The sequence below is a fragment of the Protomyctophum parallelum genome (genome assembly GCF_964188405.1).
Source record: "Protomyctophum parallelum genome assembly, chromosome: 18".
Classification (NCBI taxonomy): domain Eukaryota; kingdom Metazoa; phylum Chordata; class Actinopteri; order Myctophiformes; family Myctophidae; genus Protomyctophum; species Protomyctophum parallelum.
This window is the reverse complement of record NC_139716.1, coordinates 4,689,849-4,717,512: the sequence shown is the minus strand read 5'-3', so window position 1 is coordinate 4,717,512 and position 27,664 is coordinate 4,689,849. Positions and strand designations below refer to the sequence as shown.

The following is a 27,664-nucleotide window of genomic DNA, read 5'->3' as shown; positions in this document are numbered from 1 at the left end:
CTAGATCTGACACAGAGACACTGAGGAACCAGACCAATAGCACCCGAACCCAACACAGAGTGGTTCAGTGGAAGTGGTCTGGAAGGTGTGAAGGTGTGTCAGTGTGCTAGAGGACACTTTGTAGAAGGACAGAGTGCCAGCAGAGCAGTCCACGTACACTGCTACTCTGTTGGAGCGACGGAGACCGACGACAGAGTCAGAGCGACGGACAGAGAGTTCAGTCCTCTCCCCATTGTGAAGGACAGAGTAACTGTTCTTATCATCATGACATTCCAGACTCCAGGACATCTTATTGTATCCTATACAGTCAGCACCGTCTCCTCTCCTCTTGATTTCTCTGGTTGTCCCTGATATACGAACATATCCACTCCACTCTACCTCAGAGTAACAACGTCCAGTCAGAGTCTCTCTACACAGAACCTGATGCCTGTGGGTAAATCTGTCTGGGTGATCTGGATAGTGCTGATTCTCTCCCACATATGTCACCTTCCTGTAGTTCTCAGACAGAGAGAGGAATATGTATGCTGTGTTTGGATCCAGTGTGAGTTCACACACATCTGATGAGAGAACAACACACAACACAACACCACTTTACAATCACATACAACTTCATAATAATATACAGAATTATTGAACGTATTAACCACTATGAGCACTGCTTCAAATCGTATTGACAAGCTCACAATGCATTGCGGTGCGTTGTGAGCTTGTAGATCTGCCATTTTCTGTATGATGTTCAGCTGCTGTATAATTACCTTGAATATAGTTAATCTGGTTAATAATAACAACAACAACAACAATAATAATAAGATCTACAAGTTCACAGCACATGGTGATGGATGTACACTAACTATGTATAGGAACATACAATAATACAACGGACATACAATAACGCACGCACGCACACACGCACACTCTCTCTCTCTCTCACACACACACACACACACACACACACACACACACACACACACACACACACACACAGACATCAATAATAATGAAGGCACTCAATCTACAAGCTCACATCGCAACACATTGTGGTTCAAATTGTTCAGAAACCACTTTAATCCATTCTGACCTGAGATCAGATTCTAAAAATGTCTTCTACATCCTGACAGTTTTCTGAAAAAGCTATGTTTCTATGTCAGTCGGTCTTCGATTTTTCAAAAATAGCAGACCTACAAGCTCGTAGCGCGCCACTCGGTGGCGCGCTATGAGCTTGTAGATCTGCTATTTTTCAATAGCTAAAGCATAACATAATGCTAACACTAAAAACGGTTTCCCGCCTAAAATGGGTTAAAAAAATCAGGTCTATGCAGTGTGAGCTTGTAGATCTGTTTTCAGTCAAACCTATAATGACGTGTCCAGAATGGAAATATATGAATAAATATATTGCATATAATAAATAAGATCTACAAGTTCACAACACATCACCATGCAGGACACACGCACGCACGCACGCACGCACGCACGCACGCCATGCAGGACACATGTGTGTGTGTGTGCACAAGTAAACACACACACACACGCACACATGCACGCAAGTTCACAACACATCACCATGCAGGACACACGCACGCACGCCATGCAGGACATGTGCAGGCGTGTGTGCGTGTGTGTGTGTGTGCGTGTGTATGTGTGTGTGTGTGTGTGTGTGTGTGTGTGCGCACGTAAACACACATACACGCACGCACGCCATTCAGGACACCATGCAGGACACACGTGTGTGTGTGCACACGCAAACACACGCACGCACACACACACACACACAATAATAATGAAGGCACTCGATCTACAATAATAATGAAGGCACTCGATCTACAAGCTCACATCGCAACACATTGTGGTTCAAATTGTTCAGAAACCACTTTAATCCATTCAGGCCTGACGTCGAAAAAAAAAAAAAAAGGTTTTCTAAATCATGACAATTTTCGGAAACATTTGAGGCACATTTTAACGATTTTTCAAAAATAGCAGACCTACAATAGCTAAAGCATAACATAATGCTAACACTAAAAAGGGGTTCCCGCCCAAAATGGGTTAAAAAAATCAGGTCTATGCAGTGTGAGCTTGTAGATCTGTTTTCAGTAAAACCTATAATGACGTGTCCAGAATGGAAATATATTAATAATAAATATATTGCATAATAATACATAAGATCTACAAGTTCACAACACATCACCATGCAGGACACACGCACGCACGCACGCACACACACACGCACGCCATGCAGGACATGCACGTGTGTGTGTGTGTGCACACGTAAACACACACGCACGCACGCACACACGCACACACGCAAGTTCACAACACATCACCATGCAGGACACATGCACGCATGCCATGCAGGACATGTGCAGGCGTGTGTGTGTGTGTGTGTCACCATGTCACGTGTGTGTGTCAGGTCACCATGCAGGACACACGTGTGTGTGTGCACACGCAAACTCACGCATGCACGCACGCACGCACACACACACACACAATAATAATGAAGGCACTCGATCTACAAGCTCACATCGCAACACATTGTGGTTCTAAATCATGACAATTTTCGGAAAGATTTGAGGCACATTTTAACGATTTTTCAAAAATAGCAGACCTACAAGCTCATAGCGCGCCACTCGGTGGCGCGCTATGAGCTTGTAGATCTGCTATTTTTCAATAGCTAAAGCATAACATAATTCTAACACCAAAAAGGGGTTCCCTCCCAAAATGTGTTAAAAAAATCAGGTCTATGCAGTGTGAGCTTGTAGATCTGTTTTCAGTAAAACCTATAATGACGTGTCCAGAATGGAAATATATTAATAACAAATATATTGCATAATAAATAAGATCTACAAGTTCACAACACATCACAGCACAGCACACGTGCGCGTGTATGTGTGTGTGTGTGTTCACGTGTGCACACACACACACACACACACACACACACACACACACACACACACATAAACACACACACACACACACACACACACACACGTGCACACAGGGGCTCAGGGGTAGAGTGGCCGGATGGCAACCGCAATGTTCCTAGTTCGAACCCTCAAAGTTGGTGTCAAAGTGTCCTTGAGCAAGACTCTGAACCCAAATTGCTCCAGATGTGCAGGTTGGTGCCTTGCATGGTTTCCTAATCCTCAACCATTGGTGTATGAATGTGTGTGAATGGGTGAATGTAACGCACAATCTATGTAAGGTGTGTGAATGGGTGAATGTGACGCACAATCTATGTAAAGGTGTGTGCATGTGTGTGTGAATGGGTGAATGTAATGCACAATCTATGCAAAGGTGTATGAATGAGTGTGAATGTAATGCACAATCTAACTACAAATGTGCCGTGTGTGTGTGTGTGTGTGTGTGTGTGTGTGTGTGTGTGTGTGTGTGTGTGTGTGTGTGTGTGTGTGTGTGCGTGCGGTTGTAATGCACGTAACTCAAGAACCGTTTGACCCACCGACTTCAAATTCGACACACGCGTTCCACACCCCCACAGGGAGTGACCAGCCTTTAGTCTGTGGGACACACCGTTGTCCAGAAACACCACAAAAGGCTCTGGTCAGGCTCTCCCCTCACCTGTGTAATTTCCAGCCTCTGCCTCAACCAATTGATTGCCATGGCAACCCCACACCTGACAATTGATTACTTAACCATTCAGTTTGCACTCTTCTGGCACAGGCAGACAGACAGAGGCAGACAGACAGATACAGAGATCTCCATATACAGTATGGGCACAAAAGGGACACAGACAGATAGTTAAAACGGGTGCTATGACAAGTTGACAGCGGGTAATATTAATAGAGATGTCCCGATACTGTATCGGAAAAGTATCGGATCGGCCCTAATTTGGTCATATCAGGTCATATCGGTATCGGCAAATATGCTAGTGTCACCACAGATCCGACACAGGGGTAAGGGTTGACACTATAGGTAAATAAAATGTTGGGGCATGTGGAGTTTGCTTTGAAGTTGCCCAAACTGCAAGTGTTTATAGCAGACTCCTCAGTCTGCTATAAACAAACACGAGATACAATAGCTATAGATAGCTATAAACACTATTCCCAGACGGTGGACTTCAAAACAAAAGATTTCAACAAACACACGCACGCACGCACGCACACACCTATTAAATGTGTCACCTGTAATAACATGAAGACACACGCACGCACGCACACACGCACGCACACACACACACACAATAATAATGAAGGCACTCAATCTATAAGCTCACATCGCAACACATTGTGGTTCAAAGTGTTCAGAAACCACTTTAAAACAATGATGCACAATCTATGTAAAGGTGTGTGCATGTGTGTGTGTGAATGGGTGAATGTAATGCACAATCTATGTAAAGGTGTATGAATGTGTGTGTGAATGGGTGAATGTAATGCACAATCTATGTAAAGGTGTGTGAATGGGTGAATGTAATGCACAATCTATGTAAAGGTGTATGAATGTGTGTGTGAATGGGTGAATGTAATGCACAATCTATGTAAAGGTGTGTGAATGGGTGAATGTAATGCACAATCTATGTAAAGGTGTATGAATGTGTGTGAATGTATAACTACAAATGTGTGTGTGTGTGTGTGTGTGTGTGTGTGTGTGTGTGTGTGTGTGTGTGTGTGTGTGTGAGGGTGCGTGTGTGTGTGTGTGTGTGTGCAGTGTGTGTGTGCGTGTGTGTGCGTGCGGTTGTAATGCATGTAACTCAAGAACCGTTTGACCCACCGACTTCAAATTCGACACACGCGTTCCACACCCCCACAGGGAGTGACCAGCCTTTAGTCTGTGGGACACACCGTTGTCCAGAAACACCACAAAAGGCTCTGGTCAGGCTCTCCCCTCACCTGTGTAATTTCCAGCCTCTGCCTCAACCAATTGATTGCCATGGCAACCTCACACCTGACAATTGATTACTTAACCAGTCAGTTTGCACTCTTCTGGCACAGGCAGACAGACAGATACAGAGATCTCCATATACAGTATGGGCACAAAAGGGACACAGACAGATAGTTAAAACGGGTGCTATGACAAGTTGACAGCGGGTAATATTAATAGAGATGTCCCGATACTGTATCGGAAATGTATCGGATCGGCCCTAATTTGGTCATATCAGGTCATATCGGTATAGGCAAATATGCTAGTGTCACCACAGATCCGACACAGGGGTAAGGGTTGACACTATAGGTAAATAAAATGTTGGGGCATGTGGAGTTTGCTTTGGAGTTGCCCAAACTGCAAGTGTTGTGTTTATAGCAGACTCCTCAGTCTGCTATAAACAAACATGAGATACAATAGCTATAGATAGCTATAAACACTATTCCCAGACGGTGGACTTCAAAACAAAATATTTCAACAAACCCACGCACGCACGCACGCACACACACACCTAATAAATGTGTGACCTATAAAAACATGAGGACACACGCACGCGCACACACACACACACACACACACACACACACACACACACAGATACATCTATAAAAACATTTAATAATAGTGAATTTGTAATAGTTTGTCTCTATATTTCTGGGGACTTTCTGCCTTTATTCAATAGTACAACTGACAGAGACAGGAAACAGGGGGTGAGTTGGGGAGTGACATGCAGTGAAGCCGTCACCAGGATTAGGAATTGAACCCCAGACCTGTCAGGAATCAGAGCCCATGTGGTACGTGTCTTTACCACTCGGCTATCAGTGCCCCGACAGGAAGCTATTGATGGACATAGTCAAAATAAAAGCCTCAGATAGTCTGTGTTTTAACTCATATCTTTGCTTCTGGGGGGTCCCTGGAACAACATATTTCCAGCTGTGGGTTGGGGGCCAAATACATATATTTCTGGGGGTCCTTGACATGAAGATGTTTGAGAACGACTGACAGAAACATGGGTTTTTCAGAAAACTGTCAGGATTTAGAAGGCATTTGTAGAATCATCCTCAGGTCTAAACGGGTTAATGTGGAACTCAGAAGGCTGTTTGTCTCGGGACGCTGTGGGTGCTGGTGGCGTGTTTCCTCCTCTGCGTCATCAGTGCCCTTACCCGAAGGCGGGGTTGGCGAAAGGGCCTTTCTGTGTGGAGTTTGCATGTTCTCCCCGTGTCCCCTAGGGTAGGTACCCTCACAAAAAACATGCAGTAATCCTGGTCACTAAACTGCCTCCCCCTGGCCAGCCGGGGCGCCTGATGGAGGGGAAAGGAACTGGTTGGAATAACGTGTTCCTTCCACGCGCTACATCCAACCAGGGAAACTCCCCCTGTCAGGTGTAAAGGAGCAACTTGGACACTCAGGCATGAAGGAAGCATGAGTTCAAGTCCGTTGCTCTCCCCTTGTCCCCCATATATGGGGACTAGGTTGGTGGAGGGTGTGTAGAGCCCAGGATCACATAAGATGATTGACACACGGGTGAAAAATGGGTTACAAATAATTAACCCATAAAAAATATATTTAAAAGAAGGCTGTTTGATTTAAATCAATAGATGTACCATAATTGCAATTATAGTAATTCACCCAGTATTTGATTGCTTATATTATGTTTAGATGGATCTCTTTAAGAGTATTGTACCTCCTAAGGTAAATAAACCAGTGGTTGTACTGATCAACTGTATTTATAAAAAGTCCAAAGACGGTGAAAGTAGCCGATATACAAGCTCTCAATGCGTCATGATGCAACACGTTGCGAGCTTGTAAATTGGCTTTGTGGCTATTCGTCGTAGGTCTTAGGGGTGGCTGTAGCGGAGGCTTTCACCTAGAGCTCCATAATATGAGGATGACGGCGACATCCAGCACTGACATCAGGCTAATGTAGAAACCTCATAATATATGGGGATACACGTTTGGCATCGTCATCATGACACGCACACAGTAAGAACCTTATATAAGTACAATCCGAAAGGTTTAGGGTAGCTAGCAGCATTTGCTACGCTCCTTGCAAGAGACTCCGTATAAGACAGGATATCTGGCCTAACAACTGGCTTTGGAAGTTTCAGCATCCCGGTAATGTTCTAATCGGACACCACTGCGGCAGGGCCTAGCCCAGACAACCAGCACTAGTTTGAGTTAATTTTATATGGTCCTCTTAAGTGGTTGAGACTCTTAAATAAATGTCTCACTAATAGTTAACGTACCTTTAACTATTTAAGTCCACATCAACAGTTGTTTAATTAGAAAGAGGCTGTCTTTAACTAAATCACTTCTGTTTGGTGTGCTCTTACAGGCCAGAGAGTTTACATTCAGAGAGGAAGTGCTGAAAGCTTTGAGACGCACAGTAGGTACTTAGGCCCTCATTTATCAACGCGGCGTAAGCAAAAATATGGGTGCACGTCGGAAATGACCACAATTTTCGGCATTCATCATTTCCGCAAAACCTTGAACTTGAACATGAGCCAGGACAAAAATCTCGTCAGGTCGGGAGCTGTCGTATTTTCTGAAATGCTGACAGGCTGTCAGAGGCATCTAAACATATGTTTTCACTCCTAAAAATGTATAAAACTAATATTACATTACATATTACAAAGGCATGTCATGAAATTGGTAGAATATTTCCAAGTGTGCAAGCAATTAAAATCACGCAATTAAAAAGTTTGCTTAAGCCATTTAAACAGTGTTTTGCATGAGCGCATACCCTATAGGCCTATATGAGGATTTGCGCTGCCTGTGCTGGAATCCCCCTGGCCCCCCCACCTGGAATAGTTTCATGATATGAATCGAGAGTCATTTGAGGGAGACTGCAGCTCTGCAGTCAAGTAGGGTAGGCTACTGTAGCCTAACCTACAGCAGGCCGATATCTTTCTGGAGTTACGGTATGTGCAATCTCCTCCTGTTTAAGGATAAACCTGACACGTCGCTTGAATGCCAAATGTGCCGTGCCAGCGCAAGTGGGGACGCATCGGAGATAGGTAGGGTAACCCAGCCAGCCACCACTACCATGCAGTGCCAGTGCCACACGAGACTGATTTAGGCTGCATATTTATATAATTGACAGTTGAAAGCCCAGCCACTGTACTAGCGAGGTAATCAAAATAGATTGTCATAAACGTGCATGGTCACGGTGTCATGGACGGACCACAGTGATAGAGACAGACAGACAGGGCATAGGAGAGGAGGAGATGCACCTATTTGCAAAACAGCAGCGTGTGTGTGCGCCAATTTGTTAATTAATTCATGGTTCACAGGTTCAGGTTTTCGTTCACTAATACATCTTGTTGTATATTTGTGTTATTTAATTAATGCAGGTGTTCGTTCTTTATTTATTTAAGATACAACACACCAGTTGGGCTTGCAAGTTGCATGTGTGTGCTTCTGTGTGTGTGTGTGTGTGTGTGTGTGTGTGTCTGTGTATGAGAGAGAGGGGGGGGGGGGTGAGGTGGGCAGCAAGGCAAGCGGGGGAAACCTTTTTATTTATTTTTCCATCATGTAACCATGGTATCCATGAGTTGTTCAGTCGTATTGCATTTGTGCATGTCGCAAAAACGAGGGCGAGGCTTCATTTCATAGGCCGTGCCAGATTGTTTTCAGCTGTCACATTTATCACTGCTAGAAATTAAGGTAGGATCAGCTGTTTGTGATCACTTTATAAATGCTGTTGCGACGTGAGTGTACTACAAAACCGACGCTCGAATTTGGGGCAGATTTGACACTAAATTGATAAATGAGGGACTCAGGCCCTCATTGTTGTATATTAAATTATTAAAGTATTTTTAATTTAATATACAACAAGATATATTAGTGAACGAAAACCTGAACCTGTGAACCATGAATTAAATAACAAATAGGCACACACACGCAGCGCTGCTGTTTTGCATAGGTGCTCCTCCTGTCATGTCCTGTCTGTCTGTCTCTATCACTGTGGTCCGTCCGTGACACCGTGACCAACTGACCATGCACGTTCGCCAGTCTATTTAGATTGCCTCGCAGTCGCCAGTCGCTGCAGTGGCTGGGCTGTCAACTGTCAATATATGAATATGCAGCCAAAACCGTGTGGCTGGCACTGGTGGTGGTGGTGGGCTGGTTGGGTAGCCTACCTATCTCCGATGAGGTTCCCACTTGCGCTGGGAGGCATACTATCATCCGATGCTCCGAGGTGCGCTGCGGGTCGGGAGAGGGTTGCGGTTAGGTTTAGGTGTCTGCCCCGGGGGATGAGGGAGAGGGAGGGAGGTAGGTTGTCGTTCGGACCAATGCTCCGTCGGATGAAAGTACTGCACTCACTTGCGCTGGCACGGTACATTTGGCATTCGAGCGACGCGTCTGGTTTTTTAAACGAGGAGGAGATTGCACATACCGTAACTACAGAAAGACATCGGCCTGCTGTAGATTAGGCTACAGTAGGCTACCCACGTTGGGACTCTCCACAGCTGCAGCACTGCACTATACTCTCCAACTTCCCGTCATGGAAATATTTCAGCACAGACAGCCCAAATCCTCGCATGTATGCGCTCATGCAAAACACTGTTTAAATGGCTTAAGCATCTAACTTGCAACATTGTTTTTAATTGCGCAATTTTATCTCCTATTAATTTCATATGACACATGTGTTTAGATGCCTGTGACAGCCTCTCAGCTGGTCAAACAATGCTGCTCCGCTGTTCTACGACAGAAAAACAGATGAGGACAAAGCGTACGACAGCTCCCGACCAGACGTGATTTTTGTCTTGGCACAAGTTCAATTTCAAGCTTCGGCGGAAATGGCGTGCACCCATAATTTGGGCGTACGCACGGTTGATAAATGAGGGCCATAGTGTATAATTCTAGAATCCTATGGTCCACCATAGGTAGGCAGAGTTCACTCAAAACTACATTGTGTTTAGTAATAAACCCCAGGAAATATAATGCATGTTTTGGTTAATATAAACACATTACAGTTATGTTAAGTGAAAGTGACATGCTGTATAATATGAGCTGTTCATACAGCATAGCAGGATGTTGTGCTTCTTTGATTTCATGAATACAACAGAATAAACACTTACACTTCCTCAAACCTGGTCTCAGCCTGCACTCTCCACTGTGGTCACTGTGGGTGAAGGAGAGACAAAGATAAGATAATAGAAACAATAATGATAGATAATGCCATTTATTAAACATTAAATGCTACTATACAGCACCCTTTTGTTGTTTTAAGCATTATGTTATACATTAGCTGTTGAAAAATAGTAGACAAGCTCGTAGCGTGGCACCCGGTGCTACGCAACAAGCTTGTAGATCTGCTATTTGGAATATATATTGTTCCAGAACAAACGTTTTTAACTCAAATCTTTGCCTTTGGGGGTCCATGGAACAACATATTTTCAGATGGGGGTCGGTGGCCAAATACATATAATGTTTGGGGTCCTTGACATGAAATAGTTTGAGAACCACTGACATAGAAACAGGGTTTTTCTGAAAACTATGAAAACTAGAATCTAGTGTCAGGTCTAAATGGGTTAAACAACAACTAGGCACATTTACACTGACTGACATCAAGTCTGTCCATACCTGAGAGTCTGCAGTTGTCCAGCAGAGGGCAGCGTCTCTTGGTCTCCTGGGTGATTGTAGCTCAAGTCCAACACTTTCAGGTGGGAGTTGGATCTCAGAGCTGAGACCAGATAAGAACAACCTTCCTTTGAGACCATGCAGCCTGACAACCTACACGCGCGCACACACACACACACACACACACACACACACACACACACACACACACACACACACACACACACACACACACACACACACACAGGGGGCCAGGATTAAAGGGATATTTCACCTTCAAACATGTTTGGAGTCATTTTAACATAATGAGGAAAGCACCTCAATCAGCGTCAGCAGGCGACGCATTCAAGTGCAATCGCTGCCAGAGAGACTTTCACTCGCAAAGTGGACTGCACAGCCACACAAAGCACTGCTCCCTCAGCACCACCTGATCTAATGCAAGTGCACTTGTGTCATGGTCTCTCAAGACTGACGACCGCTACTATAGGGAAAGAGCGAGGTGACGAGAGTGTTAACATTCGGGGACAACTCTGCCACCATCTTGTTTGTTAACGTCACTCAGAGCAAGCAGTGAACGCACTGAACTCAGGCAGTGTACATGATCTTCCATCAATATACTATCTTCGTTTAGCAAAAAACTACAACTTGGACTGTTTATCTTCCATCTCTCTACTATCTTTGACGTCACTGTTTAGATGTGGTACGCCATACGCCAGTCCAGCGTTGTGTCGGATGCAATGCAAAGTGGAAGCAAAACCAAGGACATGAGATGTCAGAGTTATCAAAGAAACATCGTATCGTAATGGCTAATAATAATTTTCAGACAGGTAAGTTAGAATCCTGTTGTTTACATATTACATGGTTCTAGCCTTTGTTTACACGACAAGGCTACTGGACTAGCCTAGCTTTGCTCATGAGACATCTCATGTCCCGTTTACTTAGACTCCTCCATGAATAATAATCAGTAATAAAGATAACGCTTTAGTTGTTTAGCTAAAATAAAAAGTTATCAGCGATATTTTTGGGTTGTTGTTGTTACGGCCACGTGGTTCACGAGAGACATGCCCCCTATACACTAAATAATAATAATAATAATAATAATAATACTAATAATAATAATAATAATATGCACTCGAGATTACTTTTGTTTTGTTATTTTGGTTACACAACTAAGCAACAAAACGTTGTTCTTTTCAGGTAAACCTGCCTACAAGCACCGTCATTACACAGAGTTGAAGGCATCACTAGACTGACCAATTAATTCAACATTCATGTTGAATTAATTCAACATTAATTAATTTTGTCTGCATGTATCACTGAAGGTAAATGTATGGGACGAGGATCTGTAAAGGATCTGTAAACATTACAGATAATAATGACAGGCAGCCAGTGACACAATTATTAAGCTAATTTCCCAAATTATTAGCACAGTTGAAAATGGCAGATCTGCAAACTCACAAACTCAAGGTGGTGGTATTTTGACACTCGTAGCAGTTCAGTTAACTTCCCCAAAAGGTTGAGGTTCAGTTTGAGTGCTTTAAATGTAAAGTTGCCACATTAATTCCATAAATAAGATAGTGATAAATTGCCCGGTCCATCTTTTTTATTACCAATGAGTATGAATCTGTTGTGTCGTGAGTCTAGCTGTCAATGGTGTCACCGGTCGCTAGCTGTACTAATCACTGTAGCCTCAGAGCAAGCCAACAAACAACATGGCGCCCGGCCGAGTGCTTCTAGGGCAGGCTCCGCCCATTGCCCGCAGCCCGCAGGTCCCGTGTGTTGTCCCGCAGGGCGGGCGGACGGGTCATGAGCTCTTTTTGTTGTTCATCTTATAATTATGGAAGGGGGCTTTAGCCCCTGCCTTTTTGACTGTCGGAGAAATGGTCCTCTCCATCCTGAACTGGAATGTTGCTTTTCGTTAAAAGAATTCCCCTCTTGAGGCTCTAAGTCTGAACCATCAGCACAATGAGCGCATCTGCATTCAATCTTTCTTATTTGTATTTTGGGGGTGCGGTACCGCCGCCACACAACGAAGTCGAAGTATGTACAGAATCGAAACTAAAATGAGAATATGACATTCATTCATTTCGAGCGGAGAGCTACACTGCTGTAGTGATAACACAAACCAAGCGAGTGAAGTGAACCGGTCCGAGACAGATAGTATGTCATGTCACGTATAGCCTATGTATAAGTTTTATATGTTCATTCAAATAATTTATGACTCGCGCAGGAACCATCTCTCTCTCTCCGTCCCTCTCTCTCTCTCTCTCTCTCTCTCTCTGTCAGTCAGTCAGTCAGTCAGTTATACCCTAGGCAGAGCTGCCAACCTGCACACATTTTGTGTAGCAACCACGCAATTCTAGGCGTATAGACACCTAGAATTGCGTGGTTGGTACACAAAATGTGTGCAGGTTGGCAGCTCTGCCTAGGCAATCAAGCAAATATGATTATGCCATACTTAAGCTAATATTAATAACAGTAAAGCATGCAAATGCTCATTTTACTTTGATAACCAATAATTTGGGCTGCAGGGCACTGGTTGGGTTTCCTTCCATTTCCTAGATATTCCTCTAAATTTGGGTAGAAATGAAAATGAAAAATAAAGGTGCCTTTTCAAATTCCAGATCCTGCACTACAAATTCCCTCTGCACGTCCTTGCCCTCTCTCTCTCACTCTGTCTCTCTCTCACTCTGTCTCACTCTGTCTCACTCTGTCTCTCTCTCTCTCTCTCTCTCTCTCTCTCGAAAGCAATTGAAATTGAATGGACTGAACTTGCTGGGTGTTGAAAAGCCGGTCGCTAGGCTACTTTTTGTTTTTGCAGGCCGCTGGGCAGGCGGGTGGTTGATTAATATATGTTTGGGGGGAAGGTTGGTGCGGGCTGGCTCCTGTGGCGGGACGGGACAGGAGAAAAATGCATAACCCCTGAATCTGGATAGACTAGGGGATACATTAATTCACATCAGGTGAAAATTACAGTATGGTTATGTTTTTAAATGTTGAGACAGAGCTGTCAACTCTCATGCAATAAGTGTGAGACAAAAAAAACATTGAATATTTAATTATATGTTGTACTAAATTGAATTAATACCCTTTGTGTAGCGGTTTTCTTTTTTTTCACTAAATCAATGGTTTTATGTGCATGACTCGCCAGGATTCTGGATGGCTTGATTATAGGCTTAAAATAATTTATATAAATATTTTTTTGTAAATCTCTATGGGAAAAATGAATGTGGAACCACAACGCCCACTGCTATGCCCTATAGGCTGCTATAGTAGGCTATGATATCCCCCACATCATCAACAACATATAGATTTTAACATTAATTCATGTTATTTGTTCTACACATCCAAAAAGTTAGCTTCCGGGTAAATTCGACCTTGGGACTTTTTGAAACATGTTTGTGTCACTGCATTGCTTATTTCTAACCTAACATGTTATCATATACAAATAATAAGGGAAAATTAAGGAATGTGTGGCAAATCTGCAAAAAATAGCTAATGAACTCAGCACAACAAGTGGAGGCAGTGTGGGGTTCAGTGTCTCATTGGAGGCAGTGTGGGGTTCAGTGTCTCATTGGAGGCAGTGTGGGGTTCAGTGTCTCATTGGAGGCAGTGTGGGGTTCAATGTCTCATTGGAGGCAGTGTGGGGTTCAGTGTCTCATTGGAGGCAGTGTGGGGTTCAGTGTCTCATTGGAGGCAGTGTGGTGGCAGTGTCTTGCCCAAGGACACTTCGACATGTGGACAGGAGGAGGAGCCGGGATTCGAACCGCCGACCCAGGGATCATTGTACGACCTGCTCTACCTCCTGAGCCACAGCCGCCCAGCCGAATATTTGAATTGATTGGCCAGAATAACAATATAATACAACAGAACTTCCTTCTGCATGAAGCATGGATTGGCACAAACATTTGGGAAAACACCATTTTCCCACCCCTAAAATTGGTGTGCGCTGCGCGCACCACTTTTGTCCCTGTCTAGGACAGGGGTAGACCGATGCAAGTTCGGGGGGGGGGGGGGGTTTCCCCTTTCACAACGTTTTACAACACATTGGTTACTTTCACCTAATTCACTTTACACCATTGTTCCTTGTGTAAACTTAAGTTAAGTGTGATTTCTTCCCTAATGCATGTTATAAAGTTCTTCCTTATTTACTTTATTTCAGAGCAGTGTGTGGAGTCCAGACTCATAAGGACTACAATACCCATGATGCATCACTCCCAGGTGAAGATGGACTCTCCAGACTCAGCCAGGGACGTTTCTATTAAACAGGAAGCTGAAGACGTTTCTATTAAGGAATACTAACCTTAGTGTCTCCAGTGTACAGTTTGGACTCGCCAGTCCAACACAAAGCTTCTTTATTCCTAAATCCTGCAAATCGTTATTAGTCAAGTCCAATTCTAGAAGACTAGAGCTGGAGGTGAGAACCGACGATAAATCCTCACAGCATATCTCGGAGAGGTTGCAGCCACTCAGCCTAAAGAAAAATAATTGTGCTAAAATTAGATTTTATTTTTATTTTCTTTCGTATAAAATAATTTAAGAAAGATTATATATATATATATATATATATATATATATATATATATATATATATATATATATATATATATATATTGTTGTTAGTTCTCTATGGGAAAAATTAATGTGGAACCACAACGCCCACTGCTATGCCCTATAGGCTGCTATAGTAGGCTATGATATACCCCACATCATCAACAACATATAGATTTTAAGATTAATTCATGTTCTTTGTTCTACACATCCAAAAAGTTAGCTTCCGGGTTAATTCGACCTTGGGACTTTTTGAAACATGTTTGTGTCACTGCATTGCTTATTTCTAACCTAACATGTTATCATATACAAATAATAAGGGAAAATTAAAGAATGTGTGGCAAATCTGCAAAAAAAATGCTTAGCCTACCACTAGCTTTCTTAATATTTGTGTTCATAAAGGTGCATGTCTACAATCACATATACATTTGTTCCAATCCAACTCCATTTGGAAACGTTGTGACGGCTGTTGAAAATTGGGGTACCATTAACAACCAATATAAGGCAAACATTTCCAAATTTTATTATACTTTAAGTAGCATGTGTCGTGTCAAACTAGGGGGTTTTCTTGATGCGGAATCCATTGCAAGCATTAGTTTTGCACAGAAAACATGACAAATGTGATGAGGTCAGCCCATTTGGGCACATTTTGGGCAAGTGGCTATGGCTATGTTTTCGTGCAAAACTAATGTTTGGAATTGATTCAGCATCATGAAAACCCCCTAATTTGACATGTCACATGGTACTTAAAGCATAATGGAATGTTGGGAATTTTGCCTTATATTGGTTGGTACCCCAACTTTCAGCAGCTGTCACAAAGTTTCCCAAGGGAGTTGTGTTGGAACATAGGTATAGGTTATAGTAGACACCTTTATGAACACATTTGTGAAGAAAGCTAGTGGTAAGCATTTTTTTGCAGATTTGCCACACATTTCACTACTTTTCTCTAACTAAAAGGAGTAGCTCTGTAATTCAAACCAGGTGTGGTTGGAGGAACATGCAGCTATGGGAATCACACAGGTGAATGAAATCAAGAATGATATATTCATAAGTTCTTGCTTATGTCAAGTACAAGGAAGTATGTTTGCATTTGACAGGAAATAATCAAAATATGCCTATATTAGGGAATTATGGATACATGTAATTTACATAAAAGGTTAAGGCATACTAACCTGAGTGTCTCCAGTGTACAGTTTGGACTCGCCAGTCCAACACAAAGCTTCTTTATTCCTAAATCCTGCAAATCGTTATTAGTCAAGTCCAATTCTAGAAGACTAGAGCTGGAGGTGAGAACCGACGATAAATCCTCACAGCATCTCTCGGAGAGGTTGCAGCCACTCAGCCTAAAGAAAAATAATTGTGCTAAAATTAGATTTTATTTTTATTTTCTTTCGTATACAATAATTTAAGAAAGATTATATATATATATATATATATATATATATATATATATATATATTGTTGTTAGTTCACCTACAGAACTCTGTTGGAGGCTTTGACCACTGGCAGCAGTCTTAGTAGAGCCTCTTCTGAAGCACCGTATTTCTTCAGGTCAAACACGTCCAGCTCCTTTCCTGATGACAGCAACATGAAGGCCAAAGCTGACCACTGAGCAGGAGATAGTTTGTTTGCAGAAAGACTTCCTTTTTTCAGGTACTGTTGGATTTCTTCCTCTAGAGAATGATCATTCAGCTCATTCAGACAGTGGAGCAGATTGATTTTTCTCTCTTGAGAGATATTCTCCCTGATCTTTTTCTTTATGTACTTGACTGTTTCATGGCTGGTCTGTGAACTCTTGTCTGGCTGTTTGAACAGAATGTTTAAGAGGGTTTGATTGGTTTCCAATGAGAGGCCCAGCAGGAAACGTAGGAACAAGTCCAGATGTCCATTTGGACTCTTTAAGGCCTCATCTACTGCATTCTGGTAGAGGTTCTTCTTAGATTTGGTTCCAAAGAGCTTAGAAAATGTGGAGGTTTTTGATTTGATCAAGTTGAGACCATCATTCTTGAATGAGAGAAAGACATAAAGAGCGGCCAGAAACTCCTGAACACTCAGATGAACAAAGCTGAACACCTTGACTTTGTGCAACCCAGACTCCACTTTAAACATCTGTGTGAACAGACCTGAGTACACTGAGGCGTCTCTCATATCAATGCCACACTCTTTAAGGTCAGATTCATAGAAGATGAACTTGCCTTTTTTCAGCTGTTCAAAAGCCAGTCTCCCCAGAGACAGAATAACCTGAATATTATCTGGATTCAAGTCTGAATTTCTCTCATCTCCGTCCATCTTGATATTCTGATGTATGAATTGAACCGCTACGAAGTGGATGTACATCACAGTCATGGTCTTCGGCAGTGCAAAAGTCTTGCCCATTCTCAAGATATTCTCTAGAACTGTAGCAGCGATCCAACAGAAGACTGGAAGGTAACACATGATGTGGAGGCTTTGTGATTGTTTGATGTGTGAGGAGATTGTTCTGGCCTTGTTCTCATCATCAATGAATCTCTTTTGGAAGTACTCTTCCTTCTGGGGGTCAGTGAATCCTGTCAGCTCTGTCATCCTGTCAACATACTTATTAGGGATCAGATTGGCGGCTGCAGGTCGCGTGGTTATCCAGATGCGGGCAGAGGGAAGCAGGTTCCCCTTGATGAGGTTTGTCAGTAGAACATCCAATGAGGTTCGCTTTGTGACCTTTGTCAAGATGGCATTCTTCAAGAAATGTAACGGAAACCTACACTCATCTAGACCATCAAAGATGAACACAGTTTGGGTCTCTTTGTTGCAGATTCTTGCTGTGTTGATTTCACCAAAGAAATGTTGAAGAAGTTCCATCAAACTGTAGTTTTCGTCCTTCACCAAATTCAAGCTTCGGAAAGTGAATGGAAACATGAAGTCGATATTCTGGTTGGTTTTATCTTCTGCCCAGTCCAGAGCATACTTCTGAGCTGAGACTGTTTTACCAGTGCCAGCCACTCCCTTCATCATCACTGTTTTGATTGGATCTTCTCCCGGTAAAGCTTCAAGAATGTCTTCAAATGTGATTCGTGCTTCTGGTCTGAATGGTTCCCTAAACGCTGTTTCAATCTGACTGACCTCATGTTCATTACTGGCCTTTCCACTGTCTACCTTTGTGATGTAGACCTCTCTTAAGACCTGATTAAGAGGCGTGTTTGGAGTTTGACCGATGTCTGTCCACTCTTCCAAACCCTTCAACTCCTTCTTAAGATGAGCCTTGAGTTGTTGAGTTTCTAAACGACAAAGAAGATAAAAAAAAGATAAAACAGACAGCATCATTAACTCATTTATTGCGGCTAGCTGTTAGCATAAATCCCAGTTCCAGGTGCCACCATACGCATTCACTTTGCCCCCCCCCCCCCCCACACACACACACGCACACTCGCTACACACACTTGAGCATCCCCCATCGCTGGCAGCGATGGGGGATGTTTTCTTTTCTTTGTTTGTTTGTTCGAATAATTTACAAATATGTATGAACAGGAAGTGTCAGTTGTATTCAATGTATCTGTGAAATGTGTCATATAATCCCATATGGGATGGGCCAAAGTGGCATGACACGAAAATAAATATTTCATTCATTCATTCATATGAAGACACTTTTTCATATAATTGTAGGATAATTGTAGGATTGTAGATTGGCTATGTTTTATGCGTGACACCGTCGAACGATGACGTATACATTGCACTTTTAAAGTGACGGTACACATTAACAGTTCTGTAGGCCTACTATATTTCAAGGCCTTCATAAAATGTAGTGCAAGGGATGTTTTGATTGGTTAAAATAAAGAGAAGATTATAGACAAAACTAGAACTGCACTCTGTCGAGTGCATACTTGCTTGTTGCACACTAGTAGGCCATAAATGGCCAACTAGTGCGCAAGCAGAGCGCGCAAGTACTTTCGACCGCTGTAGGTGTAACTATTTGTTACCTACCTACTTTATGCATATAAACACCTAGTATTATTAAGTATGGTTCAAGTTTCTATCTATATAAGAAATACAGTTTTATCGATGTAGATATATTCTGGATCCCTTTTTAGTTTTTTAAAGAAAAATAAATCATTGATATGTGATGAGAAAAAAGGTATATAAGGTATTTAATTGAATTAAAATATGTTATACAGTATAATTATTCTGTAAACGGTGGAATCTCAATATCTCTGTGAAGGAACGTTTGAAATGTCTAATTATTAGGTGTAACTATTTGCTACCTATCTACTTTATGCATGTAAACACCTAGAATTATGAAGTATGGTTCAAGTTTCTATCTTTATTTTCAAAGAAAAATAAATCATTGATATGTGATGAAAAAAAGTATATAAACTGAATTAAAATATATTATACAGTATAATTATTGTATTACTTATTGTAAATTGTCAATTGTTTTAAATGTATTTCATGTTGGACTATAGTGATATTAATACTAAATCATGATCAGAGTAATATGTGTCTCTAACTTCAATTTCTGTAATAATACTTTCACATTTGTTAAAATATACATGATCTAAAATACTTCCGTAATCTGTAGTTGGATTTGTATTTGATTGTTTAAAGCCTAATCTTGACATGTAGGTCTTTATACTTCTTTCTATCTCAGTATTATGGTCTTCATTGAAATCTCCTATTATCATAATTGCAGAAGTCGGAGATGATAGATACTTTACCATGTTTTCGAGAAATGTGTTTAATTTCGAAAGGTCTGTTTTAGGTGATCTGTACATAAGAATGATAAATAGATTTGTATCTTTTACATGTATACATATGTGTTCTACTTTTTCTAATATCCTGCTTTCAGTTTGAATTATTTCAATGGAAATATCTTCTTTTATAGCAAACATAACTCCCCCACCTATATCTTTTTCTCTGTCATTCCTGATTGAATTGTAATTCGTGTTCGTTGTTTTTAATTTAAAAGTAATGTTATTATCTTTTTCTTTAAGTGTGTTTCAGTAAACTGATCCCAGTACTCTGGTCCCAGCAGATCAGGCACAAGTTGCTATTTTATTTATACTGATTATGTATATAGTATACGTATGACTAGCTCTCAATGATGACGTAAGACATACGTATACATATACGTATACATAACATATACTATAGGCTATAGAGTATGTAGTTGTAAATTGATTAGCGGTATACTGTGGTTACTTTGCACCAAAGACCGTGACAGCCGTCCCGCCATTTGATGTTAATGCAAGAAAACAGCAAATCTGTGCCTGGTTTGCTGGGACCAAACGACCACAAATGACCATATTTCTTACGTCATCATTAAGAGCTAGTCATACATATACACACCACGTACTCTGGTCCCAGCAGATCAGGCACAATTTGCTATTTTATTTTTACTGATTATGTATATAGTATACGTATGACTAGCTCTAAATGATGACGTAAGAGATATGGTCATTTGTGGTCGTTTGGTCCCAGCAAAACAGGCATATACTATATAGGCATATACTATATATAGTATATATATATATAGTATATAGGCATATACTATATACTATACATATACTATATAGAGTGTGTAGTTGTAAGTTGATTAGCGGTATACTGTGGTTACTTTGCGCCAAAAACCCTGACAGCTGTCCCGCCATTTGATGTTTATGCAAGAAAACAGCAAATCTGTGCCTGGTTTGCTGGGACCAAACGACCACAAATGACCATATTTCTTTGTCATCATTAAGAGCTAGTCATACATATACACACACCACGTACTCTGGTCCCAGCAGATCAGGCACAATTTGCTATTTTATTTTTACTGATTATGTATATAGTATACGTATGACTAGCTCTAAATTATGACGTAAGAGATATGGTCATTTGGTCGTTTGGTCCCAGCAAAACAGGCACAGATTTGATGTTTTTCTGCATAAACATCGAATGGCGGGACAGCTGTCACGGCGGAAGAGACCGGGCGAAATTATTACTTGCGCGCTCTGCTTGCGCAAGTAATATGCATATTGTGTGTGTGTGTGTGTGTGTGTGTGTGTGTGTGTGTGTGTGAGAGAGACACATACGTCATGACATACAAACTCTCACAACTGGGTTGAACTGGCCAATACAAATAAGGTTCTGTTCAGAATGTATTAGATTTCCACAAAATAATAGCAAATGCTCGATAGTGGGCTCGATAAGGACCCGGCTCGATAAGCCTGCTCGATACGGTGATCGTCATCAATAAAAATTTACGAGCTCCATCCCTAGTTATAATGTCTGTTTTGTATCTGTGTTTTATATGGACTAGTTGTGTGTGAAATAAAAATGTATCATCCATCCTCTCCATCATGTTAAAGCTGTGACTTTCATACTGCTCTCTAGGGTGTTTCATAACTCACCACTCTTAGCTGAGTCTTCTGATGTAAGTACAGTTCCTGCATAAGAAGAGGAGTAATGTGTCAGTGAGTTCAGCTGAAGTGAGCTCAGTGAGTTGACCTAACATTCATGTACAGTAATAGGATTATTGTCGTTATCTATGGGGCAAAGACATTCATGTACAGTAATAGGATTATTGTCATTATCTATGGGGTAAAGACATTCATGTATTACCAGTGGAACTATCACATGTTCCTGGTAAAAATAAGTATTTAATATGTCAACCCTTTCCCCAGTAAATATATTTCCAAAGATGCTATAATTAACCCATATGAACAAATCACAATATATTAAGGTTCATAGGCCAACATAATATTTATGTTGAATGGCACAGGAATATAGAAAGTGCTAACTGAAAGTAACACATTCACCACCACTGGCTTAAATGTACGTCACATCCAATCCAGCGGTTAATCGCCAATGACCTAAATCTATGTTGCCTGGTCTTTATAGTGGTTTATGATAGATCACAATCATTTGCTCTACAGTAGATTAGCTCTGAACCGGAAACGAGATTGCCACGCCCGTACACATCAAGTTGTTGACCTTTTCTTTTTTTTTTTTATATATATATATTTTTTTGCGGCTTACGCCTTTTATTGATTTTTTAAGGGACAGATAGTAGGCTGACAGGAAACGGGAGAGAGATGGGGGGATGACATGCGGTAAAGGCCGTGTCGGGTTCGGGAGTCGAACCCGCGGCACACTGCGACTGGATCACCAGTCCGGTGCCCAGACCGTTATGCTACGGCCTGGGCCTTGTTGACCTTTTTTACCGTAGGTTTTTGTCACCATAGTAATTTAGAGGGCACTTTTCACCAACGGCCAAAAGGGCAGGGGCTGAAGCCCCCTTTCATGTCTATGTGTGCACGTGCGTGATGCCGTATGTATGGGCTTGCGATCAGATGCAGCATTCTGTCGTGACTGTGTGGCCGTACCGTACCATCCGACTGTCAAATACCTAGCCAGACTGTACCAAGTTGTCACGAAAGAGAGAGGTGTGTGACGTAGGGGTGGGCAAAAAAGATATATTGCAATATTATACCGTTATCTGGCTTCAAAGTAGTGTATTGAACTATATATTATAATATATTTGCTTAGAATTGTTTTCAAATGTTCCAGTATAATAGTCTGTAGGCTGTAGTTCATTGTAGTCCAGTTCTATAGTATAATAGTCTGTAGGCTGTAGTTCATTGTAGTCCAGTTCTATAGTATAATAGTCTGTAGGGCTGTAGTCCATTGTAGTCCAGTTATACAGTATAATAGTCTGTAGGGCTGTAGTCCATTGTAGTCCAGTTATACAGTATAATAGTCTGTAGGGCTGTATGTAGTTCATTGTAGTCCAGTTCTATAGTATAATTGTCTGTAGGGCTGTAGTTCATTGTAGTCCAGTTCTATAGTAAATAGTCTGTAGGGCTGTAGTTCATTGTAGTCCAGTTCTATAGTAAATAGTCTGTAGGGCTGTAGTTCATTGTAGTCCAGTTCTATAGTATAATAGTCTGTAGGGCTGTAGTCCATTGTAGTCCAGTTCTATAGTATATTGTAGTCCAGGAAGAATTGACATTATGTACTGTGATGTGTGTGACAAAACACACTCCAACATTCCAATGTTTATTATGTCCTCGACTTCATTAAAATAGGATCTGGGTGAATAATCTGTAATGTTTCCTTTAATTAATTTATTTCTGTGATTGTTTTCTTTCTTGACATTACATTATTCTCGTAATGAACACTCATGTATAATATATGATTTAATTAAGACATATTGATGAAATATTGTCGAATCTGATAATGCATAAACAATTGCTCCTTGTTGATAGCAGGTGGACCTGATAGTAGCTGAGGAAGGCCATTCTGGCCCAAACGTGTCCACTCTATGGGATTGGGACTGCTACTATGAATTATATTGAGGTTGTAAAAAATAATAATATTTTAGTTGTACATGTGTTCTTACCAAGGCTCACCAGCAGGTCGGGCTCATGTTGTTCAAGGGCACTGTAAAATGCTGCTTTCATATGAGGTCCACCTGGATCTATCCCGCATGTGTAGAGTTCCCTCATTTGGTCCATGGTTGTCTTCTCAGCTTTAATCCTGGCATAGTGCTCAGGATGGACCATTTTTCCTAGACTGTCTACTATAGGCATGACCATGGAAACCCTTTGAATAAACGCTGCTTTGTGCTGGATCACAAAATGGGCTGTTTGCAAGAGAAAGAGACAGTTGAGTTCGCATCACAGGCAATATGTATTTAGAAACATAAAGCTATCTGCATTGCTACATCCTCACATGCATGTAACAACTGGTATATTAGATATATCTTTATGAATAAAGCTCACCTTTTTCTGCATCCTTTTTGTCCGAAGTCAAGCTGACAACAGCATCCTGTTGTACACAGTCATGTTATTTCAATCGTATCATGCCTGAAGCGCTATTAAACAATGTCATGTCTTGTATGGTATTGTCTACATTAGTGGTTTTACACCTACAACCAACCACCTGCATGTTTGGTGCTATTGTATATAGACTAGTAATATCCCATTTGTTTAAGCAGCAGCAACACTGAACTTTTGTTGTTGCTTATTTTTAATGCAGAGACATTTATGAATATCCAACCGTTTAAGTAAGCTACCTAAAATGTATAAAGTTAGGCCTGTTCCCTAACTCTTTTTGTTTGTCTTGTTGTTTAGTGTGTAAGCTGGAATGGAAATAACATGAGCTTGTATTTTTTTGTAATGTGCAATATGTATGACAAACAAATAATAATAATAACAAATAATAATAATAATAATAATAATAATAATAATAATAATAATAATGATAATGAATGTATTTGGTAGATTGCAACACAAACAATTGTAAAGCGATCAGATCAGTCATGGATAGGGATACCATGTACAGTTTTTACATGTTACTGTATGTGTAAAACACAGACAGTAAAGCTACAGTCATGATGTGTGTGGTCATCTGAAAGCTGTCTGAGGACAAACATTGAAGATGTTTACCTGCTCTGAGGAACCTGCAGTTTCTCCAGGATTAACAGCATCCACTCTGGACTCCATCTCTTCACACTGCTGTGGAAAGAGGTGTACATTTCATTATTGAAGATATGCTACTACTACTACTAGTACTACCCAAGAGGAGAATTAGCAAGAGAGGCCAACTTTGCTTTACTTCCCGTAGCTGCGTGAGGTGGGCGGTAACATTATTAGGAGACGGGAAGAATGTTGGAGTCTATTCATTTCCAATGGGAGAGTGAAGGTGAACACAGCTTCTGAACCATTCCTTAACTCCACCGTCACTGAACTAAATACTGGACCCAATCATTACAAGGCACACAATATTTACAAGATATTCATAGTAAAGTGGCTTCTTTTAGCGAGACAAATCAGGAGAAAATCTACTTTGTTAATGACATTTCTTTATCCCAGCAACAAACTCTCGCGATATTTGAGATGAGCGCGGAAGCCTCTCTCTGTCCATGTGCAATTTCACGGACAACACATACAGTAGGATGCTCTGACCCCTTATTTAAGATGAGAATAATATGTGAATATGTGAATATTATAACGTGAAATGAATGGACTTATTTAAAACCATTAGAAACGATCCTTATGTGCCCAAATTAGAGCTGGCATACTTGGTCTGCATATTGAGACAGGCAGATATGTAGGCACGGTTGAGGAGGATAGATTATGTAGTCTGTGTGATCTAAAGGAAATTTAAAATGAAATGCCATTCTACAACTCTATTAGGGAGAGACTTTTTAATAAGATAGATCCAAATCATGAATTTATATGGTCTTCGAGAAACTAAAACGACTATTTCAAAAGTACACCTTTTCATTTGCCTCATTCCTTGAAAAGGCCTGGTCAATGAGGAGGAGGGCCATTTACATGTAGACTCTTTATGTCTGAAATAAGTGTCAGAGCTGAAATCGACATAAATATGAAATAAATGCTTAAACATGTAGCTAGGTGTAATGTTAGAGTCCACAGAAGTGAACCTTTCAAGCCTGTTTTCTCAACTCGCTGTTTTCTGTAAGACATAAGCTATATATCTCCAAACCTGGTGGGTCAAACTGAACAACCAATATGTCAATTTGAAGCTATGGTTCCCTGATTTCATATGACATGGAAAAACGAAATTTAAAAAAATTCCAATGGCAGTCCCTCAGCCAAATTTAGTCACGGGCCCAGGTACAGCAGAGCCTTCATTATCAGCTACCAGGCAATGTTGTGTCATTATGATTAAAGGGATATTCCACTAATTTGTTTAATTTATTATCTACTGCTGTCAGGAAGGCCATGTTGAGAAGAGTTTAACAAATGTATTTACATCCTTGGGACAATTCAAACTTTACACGGGTAACAAGTGCTTCATTTTCAGTCTGTATTAACAGTGGATACAATACAATAGACTCCTAACCTAGAGTTGTCAGTCCAGTTCTGATAATGAATCAGTTTAAAAACTCTTTAGCAGAGAAATCAGAGATCAGGTGGTGTAGTTGACAATGAGTCCACTAGATGGTGCACATTAACCACATGCAGACTATAGGGAGGTGAGGATGTTTTGTTCACCACTGTTTAACTTATCTTCATATAATTAGTCCTCACTAATGTTCATGATAAAATACCACAATTCTTTCCTACTCAGTCTGTGTCTCATAGGAGGGCTGTGGGCAGTTCAGAAACCCGTCCACCAGTGACATCATCGATGGGGAATCCAAGCTAATAGAAACGGCAGGATTTATTTTTCCTGAAAAGTTGCAATGCAAAAATGGAAGCCATCGTTCTCACGATAATAAAAATCTAAATATATTGTAAAACAAATCTTGTTTAAAAAAAATCTGCCTAACGATAATGTCACTGGTGGACAGGTGTTTTATCATGAACATTAGTGATGACCAATTATGTGAAGAGTGGTGAAGTGGTCCTTTAATGAAGGAAATATTTAACTGTCAAACTCATTCAAGCTGTTCAAGTTGGTTTGCTTCCATGCATAATCCATAATGGTGCATATTTTTGAATGAACAATTCACTGTATGAACAAAAGTAACATTGTTTCACCATTGTCATTACCCGAGTCACTTTCTCCACTTAAATAAAAGTCCTATGTGTGGCAGATACCCCAAATAAAAGGGACACAGTTATTTTTATTTTAGACAATGACATATATACCCATCAGGCCGACACCTACTCGTCACGTTAAATCAAATATCATATCCATATTTTAAAAGAGTAGTATGTGTAGAAACAAACACAGACTTAAATCATAGTTTATTATCATCATTATTATCATTTAAAAAAATGAGTTTTACCAGTGTTGGTTAAGTTCACTATACTTCAGTTCACAGTTCACACATTTAAAAATGAACTAGTTCAGTTCATATACGTCATAAAGTCCATGGTTCCAAAAAATAACTAGTTTAGTCCCCCCCCCCCCCCACCCAACATACCACATAGAACCACATTCTTTATTCCTATTAGCCTTTAAAAAATAATATAATGTATATTATACATAATGTATAATCTAATACAAGCTCATATAGCGTGGCACCGAGTGCCGCGCTATGAACTTGTAGGTCTGCTATTTTTCAATAGCTAAAGTATAACATAATGCTTTAAAACACCAAAAGGGGTTCCCGCCCAGAATGGGTTAAACACAACTCCACAGTATACTGAGACGCCTGAGGGCGAGAAGCAGGGCGAGGTCCCGTGCACTGGCCATATATGGAGCGTGTCTTGAGTGTACAGGGTTTGATGAGGTCAGATCAACATATGGAATGTCAGAACTGGTCAGCTCCATATATGGGGATCTAAGGGTGGCAGCAGGGGCAGTGTCTTGAGTGTACAGGGTTTGATGAGGACCCAGGTAGGGCGCCTTGATTTTCAGGCCTGTTGAGAACTCTAGTTTTTGCCGGCTGCCGGGCGAGGCTGCACAAATAACTTTGGGACAGGCCCGTCTAGAGTTTAAATGGACAGGTATCAGTCAAAAGGGTGACATCGAAGAGGAAGGGCGGATGGGGAAGGATCGACACATGGAATGTCAGAACAGGTTCTGACATATTTCCATATACTACCATATATGGGCTTACTTGCGACAGCAGGTCACATTTACTACGATCCCTGATAGTGATACACTGACTGACGGGAAATGCAATGCATTCCATAGTTAACTGGTAAGGTTGAAGGTTGAAGATGTTTACCTGCTCTGAGGAACCTGCAGTTTCTCCAGGATTAACAGCATCCACTCTGGACTCCAT

The 27,664-nt window shown here is 41.1% G+C and overlaps 1 protein-coding gene across 1 annotated transcript; it reads right to left on the bottom strand.

The window, feature by feature from the left end:
* LOC310875924 (NACHT, LRR and PYD domains-containing protein 3-like) lies at positions 1-27,664 on the bottom strand (the record flags this gene model as incomplete). Its single annotated transcript, XM_083789358.1, has 10 exons — positions 1-557; positions 9,954-9,997; positions 10,459-10,608; positions 14,759-14,929; positions 16,179-16,349; positions 16,484-18,257; positions 23,357-23,599; positions 23,739-23,784; positions 24,405-24,473; positions 27,608-27,664. The coding sequence occupies 10 exons, from the start codon at positions 27,662-27,664 to the stop codon at positions 1-3; spliced, it is 3,282 nt and encodes a 1,093-aa protein (XP_083645484.1).